General features: G+C 36.8%; 1 protein-coding gene across 2 annotated transcripts in view; it reads right to left on the reverse strand.

Annotated features, from left to right (window-relative positions):
• The window catches only part of RANBP3L (RAN binding protein 3 like), a 35865-nt gene that overhangs the window by 7169 nt on the left and 12326 nt on the right, over positions 1-16370 (reverse strand). The window contains exons 5-14 of one of the 2 annotated variants that reach the window (XM_086770455.1): positions 15781-15855; positions 14597-14671; positions 13845-13969; positions 13253-13356; positions 9228-9303; positions 7991-8090; positions 6728-6858; positions 5668-5788; positions 4927-5069; positions 1035-1224 (exon numbers count right to left, since the gene is read on the reverse strand). In XM_086770455.1, the coding sequence (XP_086626581.1) occupies positions 1035-1224; positions 4927-5069; positions 5668-5788; positions 6728-6858; positions 7991-8090; positions 9228-9303; positions 13253-13356; positions 13845-13969; positions 14597-14671; positions 15781-15855 (1140 nt within the window). Of the gene's footprint in view, positions 1-1034; positions 1225-4926; positions 5070-5667; positions 5789-6727; positions 6859-7990; positions 8091-9221; positions 9304-13252; positions 13357-13844; positions 13970-14596; positions 14672-15780; positions 15856-16370 lie in introns of both variants that reach the window. The other variant, XM_086770454.1, reaches the window with a different exon arrangement.

Genomic DNA, 16370 nt, shown 5'->3' on the forward strand with positions numbered 1-16370 from the left:
GAACAAGCACAGTAAACTGCAATCTGTTTCCCAAAAGGGGAAAAAAAGACTTGTTTCCTTAAGCAAAGAGTCACTTGTAGCTGTCACTTGTACAGGAATTGATTGTTGAATAGTTGTTAAAAGGAATGGTTTTTAAGGACAGTATGTTACTCAGTTGAGGAGGGAAACTAATGCTCTGACCAGCATACAAACCTGCGTGCTGTAGTGCTTCTATTAGAAACACAATTAGAACACAATTGGCAGCTCCTTTATCCACGGTAGCTGTTTGCCACAAGCAAGTGAATTTACCCTAGAAATGTGACTTCTAAGTTTGCTAAGACAGAAGAGATTTTAAATCTGACAGCTGTTTCTGCCTTGCTTTCCGCAAATGTAACCCCAGCCTTGTTGTGAGCTGTATTAACAGCTTCTAGAGTAGGATTAAGTCAGCAGCTTGCCCCTTACATCTTGTTTTAGTTGCATTCTTCTCTTTGAGGATGCTACATTTGTGTTACGTTGAAGAAAGCTGGCAAAACTGGTGTGTAAATCTTGACCTGCAGACTTCCTAGTGAGGGAGTTGTTATAGCTGATCAAAAACTAGTGTTTTAAATGAAGTTAACCACTGCATAATAAATATCTTAGTAAACACATTATGCTTCAAGCCATTAGTAACTACCTAAGTGCTGATGTGAATTGACTCCACTGTCACTTACTCAAGTATCAACTAGTATCTCAATACCTCTAGTCATTTCTGCTGAAATATACTGAAGAAACCTTTAGGTAAAACTTGACAGTATTAAATTTTTTTAACCCTCAAAACTTTGACAAGAATATTTCACTGCTATAAAGATGTATAGATCCTTCATCTGGCAAAACTTTCAATTTTAACAGTAGTAAGTCAAACTACTAAAGGGAATTACCCTTTTCTACCTGAAAAGGGGTATCTGTAAAATATGAACATTATAGTCAGCATAAAAAAAAAAAAAAGTACAATTTTAATTGCTTACAAGAAAATACCCTGAAAGGATTACAGCATTCCCAGGAACATTTCTGCTTACCAGATCCAGTGCTGTTCACTTGAGTTATTTTTTCATCATCTTCATCACTATCGCAGCTTAATGGCTGAAAAGGTATTTCTGACTCTGTGTCTCCTTGGTTAGCATCCGGCTCCTGCTCAGCAAAGCTTTGCAGTGCCACAAGGCGGTGATGTATTGCTGCATACAGATATCCAGTGTCTTTTGAGCTTGCCTGCAGAGTATAAAATGCACACAGTCCAAACTAACCATGAAAAATCTCTACTTTTCACAGAGAAGCTGACTGAGAAATTTTCAAAAGTAGTGAAAGAGGTATATTTTGTCCTTTAAAATCAAAACAATTCATTTAAGAGACACACTTAGTAATTCATTTCAGAAAATAAGTTTAAATACAATAATGTCAAGTTTCTTTGAGTGGTCTCAGTTTTATACTATGTAGCTCTTCATTATTTTCTCCATAGTTACAAGAAACACATGCTTAAAAATTATTTCCCCTGAAAAATGGCTCAGTTTGTAGAGAGTACTTGATATTCCAGACAATTCGTGAATATGATTCTAGAAGTAAGAAAGCACTGAAATATTAATATATTGTCCTGGTTTCAGCTGGGATAGAGTTAATTTTCTTCCTAGTAGTTAGTCTAGTGCTATGTTTTGGTTTTAGTATGCAAAAAATATTGATAGCACACTTACGTTTTAGTTGTTGATAAGCAGCATAAGTCAAGGGCTTCTCAGCTTACCAGGCTTTGCTAGTGGGGAGGTGCACAGGAAGCTGGGAAGGAATATAGCTAGGACAGTTCACCCAAGCTGGCCAAAGGGATATTCCATACCATATAATGTCATGCTTAGTATATAAACTGGAGAGTTGGCCAGCGGCTAGGGAACTGCTGCTTGGGGACAGGCTAGGCATCAGCCACTGGGCACTGAGGAGTTGCACTGTGCATCACTTGTTTTGTATATTCTTCTATTATTATTATTTTTTTTTTTTTAATTTCTATTTCTATTTCTATTTCTTCCTATTAAACTGTCTATTATTATTATTATTATTATTTCTATTTCTATTTCTATTCCTTCCTATTAAACTGCCTATTATTATTATTATTATTATTTCTATTTCTATTCCTTCTATTAAACTGCCTTTATCTGAACCTAGGCGTTTTACCTTCTTTTTCAAGTTTTCTCCCGCATCCCACTGAGGGGGAAGGACTGAGTGAGCAGCTGCATGGTACTTAGTTGCCAGCTGGTGTTAAACCACAACATATATGTATTGCATTTTGGTTTACAGAATAAATAAGAATTTTTAAACCTAACTACAAAAAAAAATTATTTCTGATTATAAAATTTAAAGATACCATTAATTCTGCTGAACAGAAGATGAGCATCACCAAGAAGGGTATTCAGAACGAGACAGGGCAGCATTTTGCCAGTACATAAAAACTTCAAGCAGCCATGTCCTGAGTACTGTGTTCTGTTCTGGTCATCACATCTCATGGATATAGTACAATTAAAGAAGGTAAAGAGAAGGGCAGCAAAAATTATCAAGGGTGTGGTGCAGCTCCTTATGAAGAGTTGAGACTCTTCAGTCTGACAAGAAGGATGAGAAGGGGCTATAACTAAGGTTTTCCTGCTGCCTCAGGAAAGAGTGGGGACAGATAGTATGAACTAAAAACAACAGGCCAAAAAATAGTAATAAAAGTTTTTTTAAAGGAATTAGAAAAAATTAGGGACAATCATTTCATAAAATAGACAGCAAAATGAACAAGTAGAGGCGCATGCTCCCACATGCCTAATAAAACTTTTATGGATGCTAGGAGTCAATGGTGTGAACAGACCATACCAAGTGGACATGCTTGCTTGTGCTTCCAAAAAGCAGTGTATTTGGGCACTGTCAGAAGTGCCAGTAGAGTACTTCTTATGTTCTTACGAAGCAAATAATCTACCAGAGGGTAACTGAAAGTATATAGTCTTCTGTAGTTCTTGTTTGGATTGGAATTACAAGTTTCAGTGTGTCCAGGTGGAAAAGTTATGCAAATTGGCAAGTAGCAGCAGATCAGGCTTGCCTTCTGCTATGCAGACTTGCAGCAGCAAACAATTCTCTCCTTACAGCCAGGCAAAGAACAAAGCAATTCAGAGTTGTTCAGGTGTCTCAACTGCAAATGTAATTCTCAGTGGACAAATCCAAGCTCAAGATAACAAAGTTTTACACGAAATGTAGGGTCATAAATATGAAAAAGGCAGCTCTTTAGTCTGATCATTTCTATCTGTAGATTTCTACTTACTCATTCAAAAGCCAGAGTTCCTCTGTCACTTTAACCTAACATGAACTCCATCTTCTGCCAAGAAGGATGGGCTCACCTCAATATATCCTCTGACTCTTCTTTTCTACACTCTCCATTGTGCCAGTACCACCATTAGGGCGATCCCAGGGTGAATAAAATCAAGCTAAAAAATTAGCTTAGCAAAAAAGATCAAAACCACCTAGATCAGTTACATGATCTGCCACACGCAAAGCTATACAAATTTCAGTGCCACCAAAAGCAAGGAGGAAGAAACAAGCATGGGGGGAGGGGGCAAGGTCAGCTCTCTGTGCAAACCTGGATGAGAACTATAGGACCAACCTAATGGAGTCTTGTGGACTGCCTCCTTTGTAGTCAGCATCATATGACTCTTCTCCCTCACTCATGAGAAACCTTTTGGATAATATCCCTGAACCAAGTGTATCAATCATTCTCGTGACATGGGAAAAACAAATATAAATGGCAGTTAAAAATATCTGCTCGTGCCTTGGAGGAGTGGGCTCCTCTGACTATTAGACCAGCCTGAGTCACATGCCAAGGCTTTGGTAATGTCTGCTGGGTGTCTCACACATTCACCACGTTGCTTTAGACACTCAGGCTGGATACCAGCTACACGGATGGATACCAACTGCTACTGTAGAAGCAGGTTCCTGCAACCCTTGCCATACACGTACAGCTGTCATATATCTTTGTTTCCTATTATATGTCTTTTTTTTACTGTCTAGAAGTGCCAGGACAGAATATAAGAAATGTTTACATCTAGATATGCTAGAAAAACTGTGCAGCACATCTGGTAATCTAGGCCATTTTTAATGCTCACATGCAGACCAGCTGCACAGTACAGCCATAGTTGAGTCAGTCACTGTTTGGAAGTGACAGACTTACAGTGCTTGCAGATACAGTGCATGGTGCTTTGCTTTTGTATGACATGTGACACTTCCTGGAAGCGGTGATTTATTTTTCTTGCCCAAGAGGCTGAACCCTTCCCAGAAGGGTCTACTGAGGAAACCAGAGACATCCTTAAACTCATGTGGATGCTGTCACTTCCCAACCTAGGACATATGTGCTATTTACTTGCAATGTCCACCACATTTCTATACTCAACTTATCATCCCTTGCTAGAGAAAACCAGGATTCCCAAGACTACTGTCTTACATAAGGGGACATTGCACAATCTGTGTTCTCGTCAACTGAGAAACAGGGGTCCTACACTGGATAGATTATTGCAAGCACTGTGTTGAGAACCACTGCAGAAAGCTGCTGCCTTGTACCAAAGTAACTTACAAATATGTAACTACCTGTGTAGAAATTCTTACAGTGTTGCTTCTGTAAGAAAGAGTAATTGCTGCATGTGACTCTAAAGTGATACCCATTCCATCAGTGGTATGTGACACCGTCTGAAAATGTCTGTCCTCAGGCCATATCCCATCTTCACACCTTTTTTTTTTTTAATATCAAGGGATAGCACTTCTAACTCATTTCATAATAAAAGCCATGTAACAGCTAAGCTAAGCATAGCCTGACAGAGCATAAGAGGCCATTTGCTAAAACAAAAGCCTCAGCAAGTCTTCAGAATCCTAGATGAAATGGGGATTTGTGTGGGGTGTTTCTCTCTTGCTTACCTGAATCAGAAATACTTGAACAGAGTGATCCTCTTGGTCTGTTGCAGTGAAGCACAAGCTCTTTCTGTTTGCTCTTTTTATAACCATTTGATCCCAGAGTCGGGTGTTGAGAATCAGTCTCAAACTGCCTTGATTTCGCATAACTGAAATATGAAGGTTTATATTATAAGTCATTGAAACAATTTTTATTGTAGCAGCTTTGTCTACTATTTGTATAAAACTCATATTTTAATTAATTACTTTTTTTAAACAGGTCTAAAACCCAACCTGGTGAGATGTTATTTTAAATTATTTTTTAGATACCAAACTATATTTTTTTTTCAATACATCTGGCATACAAAGCAAATAATCTGCTGAAACTGTGCAGTGGAGTACAAAAAATGACAGCACAGTAAAAACAACATTCCAGAAGTGACTTGAAACAGTGCTCCTGGAAAAGCAGAATCAACAAAGAGCAAACTGTCAGACTGGTGACTAAGCTAAAGATACATTGCAGTAGAAATACACAGAACCTAACAACATATGGAAGCATGAGTGTACCAACTGGGTGAAAAATGCCCAGAGCCTCAGTCTGTAATACAGCTAACTTTATGAGGCAATGTTAAAAAGATTCTCAGCAATTTGACTTAAATGAAACTAGCTACTCAGTTTTAAATGTTGTGAAATAAACTTACTCTGACTAGCAATAGTGCAAGTTATTTAGTGTTTTGTGTATGTGTTACTTTGTTATTTAATTCTTACTTAGCCTTGACTGCAACTTTCCATATTTATTGGTAGAAGTGTCATTAAGCCTCAGGGATCCTCTGCCTCTTTCAATCCAGGTTAAAGAAAGCTTATTAAATACAAAGAGCTTGCAGTTGATCTGAAAGAGAAATACATGATGGAAATTGGCAGCGAATGTTAATTTTAGTGGTTCTAAAACTTCACGTTTTTAAACCTTTTGAGACTGCTTTTAACACATCTGTATGAATGTACAGAAAGATACATCGATGTATCACCATTATAACTTAAAATTACATGGCTCTGAGATCTGTCCTAAACTTCCTGCTGGTCATGGAAAATACTCAGCATGCATCCAGTTTACTTTTTCAATTATTTCATCTTCTTTACCTCTTCATCTGTGATATATACTAACACAGCTGAATTTTTTGCAAGTGTTCTACAGTCTTATTCCCTCACTCATTAGAAACATTATGCAGCCCAGGACACCACTACCACTACTAGGAGAGGAATGCTCCAAAGAGAGTAGAACTTTCATGTTCTGACAAGACAGAAGATTTAATCAATGATAAAATATTGTAACTTTCAATGTTAAGATTTTTTAAATCATGTACATCATTGCTATTTTCTGAGAAAATAACAGTTTGAAGATGAAGAACAGCAAGATATGTCCTGCTGGGGCAGAAAGATAATTGTTATTTTAGATGAACTATAAAACTAATTACTTTGAAAACTTATTGCTTTTTTTAAAAAAAAAAAAAAAGTTTTGTCATTAAAAAATCAAATAACTTCCAATTTTGACGTTTTAGATACTGCTGGTATACTGTGTAGATGTTTATAAGATACAACTGTAGAATGAAGTTCTGAAGCAGTCACCTACTGAAAGAGACTATAAAATGAACAAATTAATATGAAAAAGAAAATCTACAGAAAAAAGGGCCAGCAGAGTCATATCTTAAAAAAAAAAGAAAATGTAAAATATAAACTGAAGTTTTTTTCGGATTCCTGCAATCTGTAATAGATCTAGATGTTCTCTTCAAGAACACCACTGCTCACTATCAGGGCTTTATGAAATACACACCTGTAATACATTGTGCTCTGCTTCTTCTCCAGTTATAATTTCAACTTTATCTAAAAGAATTTTCTCCTCTGGCTTGGAAATACAAGCAGCTGCTGATTCAATTAGTGTTGTGTTCCTCAACAAAGCTGTTTCTGTAGGGAGGGAAAAAAAAAAAAAAAGGAAATCCTTTCTGTGTAGGGAATATTTTTAGGACACCAAAACTAGCACATTGGATGGCCTGTGACTTTAATAATCCCTGTGGTGTCTGATATTATTTAGTGTTACTAGTAAGTTTTTGGCCAAAGCAGTAAATAGAAGAGAAAAACAAAAAGGCTGGAGTTCTGCAAAATGTCTCACCTGTTTAGGCTCATTTTGAACTGAACAAGGCTTTCTGCAGTTGCAGAGGTTTTCCCCAAGGGACAGCTTGTAGAAACAAGCCCTCAATAATTAGAAGTAGCTTTTTCAAAACAAAACCAGTCTGTCATATTGCTGGGCAGATTAATAAATAATAAAAGAAACATGTCCCAATATTCAGAATAGAAATACATATACAATCAATATTTGACAGGAATGTGAAAGGACAAGATTTGAAAGGAATAACATTGTTATAAAATTTTGTATATTTACATAATCTAGATAAATTTTTGATGGGTTTTACTCTTTTTTTTCACTTGTAAGATTGTTTATACAAAGTAAGAGGATCTAAGACATCTGTTAGTAAAGAGAGGTGCCCAGATTGGCAAAAGGGCTCAAGATAGAGGCCTGTTTGGGATTCTCTCACAGTCTAGGTTTACGTGGCTTGCCTGGTAGAAAAGCTCACACCAGAGTCACAAACAAGCCCTGAAATCTGTCTGTATGGAAGATTTGAGTCCTACAATTAGGATACAAATATGGAAAAGTAATTCATATGAGCAGTCACAAAATACAACCAGCAGGCATTTTAAAATTGAAGTTCAAAAATGTGGTCCATTCACAAAGTTAACAGCTTTTTTTTTTTAATAATAAATAACAATTAGCTGTAATAACTAACAATAATCTGTAAAACACTATTGTTTCCTGAGTAACTTAGATCATTCATTCTGAAGTTAGTCCAGTTCAAATGTCATAAACCAAATTGTAACTGCTTTCTGAACACAGATTTTGGCACATACTGCAGGCGTACTAGTGACTGGGTAACTTGAGAATAGGTGAAAATTACTGTCCACCACTCTCCTGACATCCTCTAAGATACAATGAAACATAAAACAAAAAAGCTAACTGTACTTCTTTGCTAAGTATGCTTACTTGTTTGTGGACTGACAATAAAAGACTCTGTGTACATGGATGTTATTTGTCCTTTGTATGAATCAGCTTCGTTACACAGCTTGGGATGTTTTTCAGGGCTCTAGGAAAAAAAAAAAAAAACAAGAAGAAACAGGGAAATTAAGAATTCCTATTTAAATAAAATGGCTATGTTACCCTGTATCAAACAGAACACTGAATCATTTAATGCATGCTAGGCTAAAGATTATCTATTATAATATCTTAAGAGTAAAAACTAACCCAGAGGACACAATTTCAATCTCTATGGAAGTAATTTTATTATCAGAAAACCAGCACATAATCCTTCCACCAAGAAGAATGGCCTCTTTGTATGGATCCTGGACTAGCATTTAAATCCACTGAAGGACTTAGATGTTTAACTACCAGCTAATTTCCAGTTTAAGCATTTAAACCCCAAAAGAATAGTTCAAAACTCCTAGACACCACAAACTTAACCTCAGAGGAATTAAAAATTTCTATTACCTTCAGTTTTTGAAGATAAAGTTTCTTAGGCATGTCTAAATAAATGCTACCAGCTCCTGACAAAGTTCAGTGGCTCAACTTCTACCTTATAACTAAATCCTGGTCAGAAGTTATAACCCAGACTTATGGTTGCCAAGGTTTTTCACTGGCAAATATACATTGTTTTCATTCTACATCTACTAGAAACTGAATTTCAATTCCATCTTAAATAGTGCAGTCCTGAGTTTGGGAATCACCTTTTTATCTGAGTTTCCTTCAGGACTTGATCCATTAAGCTGTCTCACAGCAAGCACAATATAGTTAAATACGGACTATATCTTGGATGGGTGTTCAATTTCCCCATCATACTAATTTCTCCCATCTTGTAACAGTTATGATGAAAACTATTAGAGTGGTGAGGACTACATTCTTTTATCTCATTTTGTTGCTGTCCTGCTTTATGTGGAATATATAAAAAACCCTTTTACAGGTTAAAAAATGAGCAAAAGAGAAGTAGTGCATACTGGTATGGGTTAGTAATTACAGTACTTATTTAGGATAGGGAAGATAGGGATGCCTATTCCTCCTACAGAAAAAAAATAGATAATTTCTCCTCATCAGTCATTGAATCATATTTACTCACATCTTTAAAAGAGAAAGGGGAGCTAAAAACAACCAATCTCTGAAAAAAAATTAGACTCATAAGTACATTAACCTTGATAAAAAATTTGCCAGCATTTACAGATCTTACCAAAACTCTTTCAATCATGTTTTCTCCAAACACAAAATCAGAATTGCTGCTGTTTTGTGCACGTCTATCTTCAAACTGACTTCTGTGGGAACAAAATAAAGTAAGAATGTGATTTAGAACTATTTAGAACTTTGTAAAGAATATAAATAAGTTCATGTAGTTGCTTTACCACATCTTACCTTAAAGGTAAAGAAAAAATGACCCCTTAAGCAATCAGATAAATTCTTTAGGAGAATCTGAGAATATTCATATCACGAAAGGAACAGAGAGTATCACACAGTATTTCTTTAAGATTACTGAAGATGTTCCTTAAAAGCAAAGAACAAAAAGCAAAACAACATGCCTCCTCCTCCTCCTCAGGGAAGTGTCTTACTCCAGAAATTTTAATAGATTACATTTGTTTCTCTGTTTCCTTTTGCTGTACCAGAAGTCTACCAACAATTAACCATTCATGTTGGTGCAGCTCTAGTACCCTTAAATAACATATGCCACATGATCTTACAGGCTCTCCTTGGTCATCCACCTCACATCTTGAAAAGGCAGAAAGGCAGTGTATTCTAATGCACACACATTGCATTCACACAAATAGTGCAAAAATGTAAAGGTATCATAGCAGATGGCTTGTGATGAGGTACAACTAAAACATGAAAGAAAGATCTTCCTTCCATTTTTCAATGATCTGTTCTATAAATATATTTAAAATGAGAAGTGAAGAAAACTAAATACTTGCAATCTTTTGGTACTGGCCAATGATAGTTTGGGGATGGAGATTTGGGAGAAAAATCTCATACAGCAGATAAATCACTTTACATTTAGGATGTGGAATTCCTTGAGTGTTTTTGGTAGAAGTTCTATTAAAACAACACTTGTCCTTCTCTTCTTTCCCTTTTTCCTTCATGGTGTCTCAGGTTTTCTGGATAAAAAACTTTTTTTTTTTTGCATTGCCACCCTGAGCTTAACTACTCTCAGCCTCTTACCTTCAGGAGGTTTTAAAAGGAGGTGAATGCATTTTTAAATAGTGACATAGTCACAACTGGTAACAAGTATATTACTTGTGGATTACGTTTGAGAATACTCTAATATAAATAAAGTTGTGATCTGACCTGCTAATTACATAGCTACTTTAAATTAAAGGGATCCATTTTTTACAAAAGTCAGTAGAAAAGTCCTTGTAAACTTCTTTGTATGGAAGTTGTTCCTGCTGCTGGTTTGATTTTCTTTTTTAACAAAAGGCTTATAGGTTGTTCATGCCTTCTGTAGAGCTTAATTACTGCATCTCTTGCTGGCAAAGGCAAAATCATCCAAGTTCTTGGCTCTTTCTCTTTCAGAATGATAACTTGGCAGGAAGATGATCTGATGTTCTGTCACAAACAGCACCACTCATCTGCTCTTACAGATCATTTATCACACTTGGGAGGGCTTAACAGCACTTATGTCATGCAGAGGACATTCCTGTTAATAAGCTGGGTTTGTTGCCAGAACTTTGATGATTGCCTCTAAAACACAGTTTCTGTTTTTACAACTAGAGTGTGCTTGAAGCCTCTCCACATAGGATGAAAGAATTCCCAGGTACAAGCTACGTCCATTTTACACTTAAGGAAATTCCTTAACATTCTCATACTTGATGTGCTGCTAAGACTAAGAGCAAATAAGAAAGGGAAATCAGAAAATCCATCTTTTCAGCCTTGAAGCCTTCCATATGTGTTTTGGACCATGAACAAGGAATCTGAAGTATGTTTAAACTAATGAGTTTCTTATGCTTAAGAAATCAATGAATTGTGATCAATTACCATCCTGAAATTTCATCTGCTCCATCTAGGCTGCTCCAGTAGGAAATCAGTAAGGACAGCACTCCAGAAGAGCTAAAAAACAGAAACTAGAGCCTTGTCTTAAAGAAATTATGTGGGAAATGGATTTTGACTATTTTCAGAAATGTAAGGAAAAAGCAATCAGTGCAGAATCTTTCTTTTTCCAGACAGTTAACTGGAAGTGCCAGTCCTAAAGTCTCATTAAAAACTCAATACCCTTAAGTTGCTGCAGGACAAGAACAAAGTGTGCCAGGGATGAGATTGCCATGGAGATGCAAAACAGAGGCACTGAATTCAGGGGATGACGAACTAACAAGGTAGAGTGGGAGAAGGAGAAATGTGAATAAAATACTGGAAAGGGACTACGGAAAGGGAGTAGATCTAGGATTTCGCAGAGTGTCGAGAAGGTCTGAATAGCTGCCAGTTCTAGTGCTGGCCTTGAACCCTTGCAGTTTTCCAAAGAAATCATTGTGCAAAGCTGAATATGTAACCAGAAGCCTACATTTTCCCAGCATTACTTCTTTCACTTATGACACTCTCTCCTTTCCAAGCTTTTAGTCAGACTGAAGAAACTTCACATTTCTCCTTTCCAGTTCATTACTACAGCCAGTTCAGGAAATGGAACTGTTGGTGGTTTCGCAGACATGGACAGCTGCAGCAACTACAAAGGGCTAACAAACCATTTTCATTCATCTCTATACAGAGCTGTATCACAAAGAGAAGAAGACGTGGAAGAGAAGGGAAAGTAAGAGGGACATTTGCAGGCAGCAGCAATCTCTGCTGTTGAGTTTCTCTGCATTTTAATTTGTAAATAAATGTCAATAGTTACACCTTGATCGATAACTAAAAAACAATTTAAAAAATTATTTTCTTAGCAATGAGCAGGTCTGGCTGCAATGTTCACTATTGTTTAACATGCATAATGATGGTGGTAGAATACTGGAACAGGTTGCCCAGAGAGGTGGTGGATGCCCCATCCCTGGAAACATTCAAGGCCACGATGAGGCTCTGAGCAACCTGATCTGGTTGGAGATGTCCCTGCTCTTCGCAGGGGAGTTGGACTAGATGATCTTTAAAGGTTCCTTCCATCCCTAATGATTCTATGTATATGGATTTTAATAGAGTCGTTTATTTGAATACTTGTTGTCAACAAGTATGCCAACATGTTGTCAACAGCTATGCCAAAAAGATTTTACTGAAGTATTTTGAAGCATCAGTTGCTTAATATGGATCAGGAGAATGACACTTATATCCCCCTGCAATCTCAGAAGACAGTAAGCACCTAAGTGTATTTAAATTAGTTTTGAACTTGTCCAATAAACCAACATTTACTGCAACTGCAATATAGAGAATTAATAAGGCACAAGTACCCCAAGCAGATTAGCAATTCCTCTTTTAAAAAAGAAAAAGGAAAAGAATTATCATAAGCACTTTTAAGTCTTGTAACTTGTCAGCACTGAAACACTGCATTGCATTTCTCTATCCACCTACTTCACAAGAGAAAGCCACTCACCTATCTTTTCATAGATATTGTGCAGGCGACAGAAGGTAACTAGATTTGGAGTATCAATACCAACTTATTTTGAAGTCAGTACCATCTTCTCTATAGCTTTTTCAGTATGTGCATTACCATCATTCTGAATTTGCTAAAAGTCCAGTGCGCTGGCTCCATGTTGTCCTCACAGGGCATCATCACAGCATTAATTGTGATAGAAAAAGACAGGCTGGCTCTTCCAAAATCACAGTGAGCATCTGCCCTCCAATGATGCTCTTTTTATTGATAAGGATTAAGAGTCTAAGTTGTCTGTGCATCTAAAAATCCCTTATCTCCTCAGAATCCTGGCACTGTGCATGCCAAATGTGTGCAGGAACCTTTGTAAGTGGCCCATCCAGCCCTGAAGAAGACTGGAATAGACTTCTCTGCAGTAAACATGTTCTCTCCCCTTTTTGCGTGGGAGGGGGAAAGGAGGAAACATCACAAAGGGGGTTGCTAATGAGAAACAAACAGTTCTACAGAGATTAATTCCCAGTAGGAGTCCATTTCTTAGGGAGTACAGAGCTCATGCCAGCCCCTACAAATCCTGGCACCACACACAAACACCAGGGAGTACTATGTGGGTGTAGATAGCATGGGCTTAGTACCATGTTAGACCTGTAGGACAAAAGGGCATGCCATAGGGCAAGTGACAAAATGGAGTAGAAATATAACAAATAAAAACTTACTGCATTGTTTTAGAGCTAGAAAGATTCACGGTAGCAGATGACCTCGCTGCTGTTTTGGAACTTACTGAATTCTCAGCTGAGGAATAAGAGATGTCTTCAGATAGCTAGGAATGATAAAACCAGGTGAATTAATTAGACCAAGCCTATTTGCTGCTATAAACAGATCTGCTAGAAGTCCAGAGTCACTGAGGTGCGCATATATATATATAAATATATATATATATATGTAGTAGTTGGCGGAGCTTCCTCCAGCTCTGTACTAAGCCAGTGCCCTTAATCAAAATGCTAAAATGTTACTTTCTAAATAAACAAAATCTAAAAGACCCCTAAAGCTGATTTGCCCACAGAACCCTGATATCTGAAAGTTTAGATAGCCTGCAGAGAAGAGATGTTTTTTTCAAACACAGTCAGCATGAGTTTAACAGTTCACACCATGTCAGTGATCCATCTATCCCACTGAAAGTGATACAGGAACTTTCTTGAAAATCATGCAGTGGAATAATTAACTGCTTTAAAACAGCACTGTTTGTTTTTTTTGTTTTAATTTGAGTTCCAAGCACATATTAGACAGTAAAATTACTTTTCTTTTTACCTGAACATGTGCTCCTTTCTTAGTCACTAAAGATACTACAGGATTTTCAGGACAGGTCGGGGCTTGTGGTGGTTGTAAAATGGCAGGTCTAATGACATTCCGCAACTGGCATTGTGACAAGGATCCTTGCAAAACACAAAGACAAAATATTTAAAGGGAGACTTTTTCTTCATATCTTATTCACACCTATGTATCTTGCTTCTTTAACTAAAAGCTTCAAAGCATATTTAATTAACATTTATTGTTGTTTACTTCCTACGTGTTCTGAAAAATTGTAGTCCCTTCTAAAATACACAACTCTGCAGTGACACCAACCCCTGTTATCCTATCAGAATAAAGAGGTAATGTGTTATATACATATGCTTATTTATATTACAAGATATATTTGGTTTTATATATTTCAATATATCTTTATATTTATATTTACTGCTTTGTGTTAGATCTGTCTTACGGTATTTCAAATTTAATGCTGCACCTGCAGATACCAGGAAGGTTCTTCATTGCCTTCTCCAGGAGCAGAGTTATTCAGTTAGAAATAAGAAATTTCACTATTCAAGCTTATATTCAATCCACTCAGGAATTAAATAGTCAGAGCAGAGGCTCAAAACAGGATATTTACCCTGTCAAACAAATAACTTTTTAACCTTATAAAGATACTTAGCATAAAGAAAAACTGTCATGTTTATGTCTTCTCTATCTTTTAAGAATGTATTTGTGGAACTATAGTGAATAAATATTGCAATGTCAGTTACCTTCTCTTGTACTTTGGATGGAGTCAGCATTTCTTCGAAGAAGAGCTGAGGTCATGAATATGTTATTCTTCTTTACTATAGAACAAGGAATGTAAACTTCAATAATGAGAAATAACAGACTTTAATTACTAATTCATGTTTCTGTAACCTCTCCCTGTTTTGGTTGTACCTGAGCAATATTCCAACCTATCCATCTAAACAACATCTCAGAGAAAATTGTTATTATCTCCATTTTACTGGTGACTGAGACACAGAAAGCTTTATGGGTCTTCTGACTATGTCACAGATAGAAGTCTTTTGGATATTAATGGATGTTTTAAACTCATGAAATCCTTCAGCTTTGAAAACCAGATGCTGCTGGTTTGCAAAAGCTATTGAAATGGCACTGCTATCTGGTCCAGTCTTAGGCATTTTTGAGATGAGAAAATGAGGCCCAAGAACATGGGAATAAATAAGTATGCCCTGCCTTGTTCTGGTTAGAAGGCTTTCATAACTTACTATGATGATGGCAGTGCACTACTGATGCTTTCACTGTTTTTGTAAAGATAACAAACACCAGCTAGAAAGTGATGGCAACCACATTCTGTAAAATGACACAACTGACACTCTCCACACAATCACAACTTTTTATTGCAGAAAGAGTGTGGTTTGTTGCTATAACAATGTTGTGTCCTCTTAAGATTGTTTAGAAATCCTTCATGCCAATGTCTGTCAAGAACTTGTCTCTGTTAAGACACATTGATCAGGATTCAAGACCACTTCATTGTTCCCATTAGTGGTAAGAGGGAGAATATTCCCAGAGTCACTGGTAGGTGGAAGACAGGCTCCTAGAATAGAAATTATATTCCAAAGAAACAAATTCATGTAATTACTTTAACTCATTTCTGTTTTTTTCAAGTATCATTTGTACCACACTGTGTAAATGCCTATTTGCAAATTATTCAGAGATTCCTCCCCAGCACTGCAGGATTCCCTAACAACAAATGCAAAAAACATTTCTTCTATTGAACTGCCAGTCCTCCTTCTAAAATATTCCTTTCTCCTGTCCAAATACCATCCTAGTCCAATGCACTTCACCTCTGTCCTGCAGAAAAAGCATTTCTGTACACCTCTTTGCCTAATGTTCGCTTTTCTACATAAATATTTATTGTTTTTGGTTTTTTTTTCTTTTTTTCTTGAATTACCTGGCTGGGAGGGAGGGAAGGTAGGAAGGATAGTAAAGGAAAATGATCTCCCTCTTTTCTGAGCAAAAGTTGTATCTGAAAGGATATGAGATTGAAATTATAATCTGGAGAAAAACATGAGATTAATTTTAATGCTAACTAATTTGATGTCATGCCTTCATTGTCAGTAGAATAAATTATTATCTGCTAACTACCAGCGTTCTGAAGTAGACTGTTAGGTTATGCCTATACTGCTGAATTAGAGAGGTCTCTGAAGCCAAGAGGCACAGCTTAGACCCACTGCTTACAGCTAGTCCACTCTAACAGTTCTGTCTTGGAAACTGCCAGTTGGAGAAGTTCAAAACAGAACCAGGAGTGAGCTAGCAGTTAAGCAGTATGGACGATTAAGAGGTCAAACAAAGCTTCCTCCTGCACTCTGCTTTATTTTATGGTATAGGCATACCCTAAAATTTCTACCATATCTAGGATTTTTTTTTGTGTATTATCTCAGTGTAGTTTTCAGAGTAAACCAAACTTAGTTTATCTTAAATCCTCTTAGCTACATTCAGGTGTGAAACGGGACTAGATAAAACAACATATAGTCTACACAT

This window comes from Chlamydotis macqueenii, chromosome Z (assembly GCF_036417535.1).
Source record: "Chlamydotis macqueenii isolate bChlMac1 chromosome Z, bChlMac1.mat, whole genome shotgun sequence".
NCBI classification, from domain to species: domain Eukaryota; kingdom Metazoa; phylum Chordata; class Aves; order Otidiformes; family Otididae; genus Chlamydotis; species Chlamydotis macqueenii.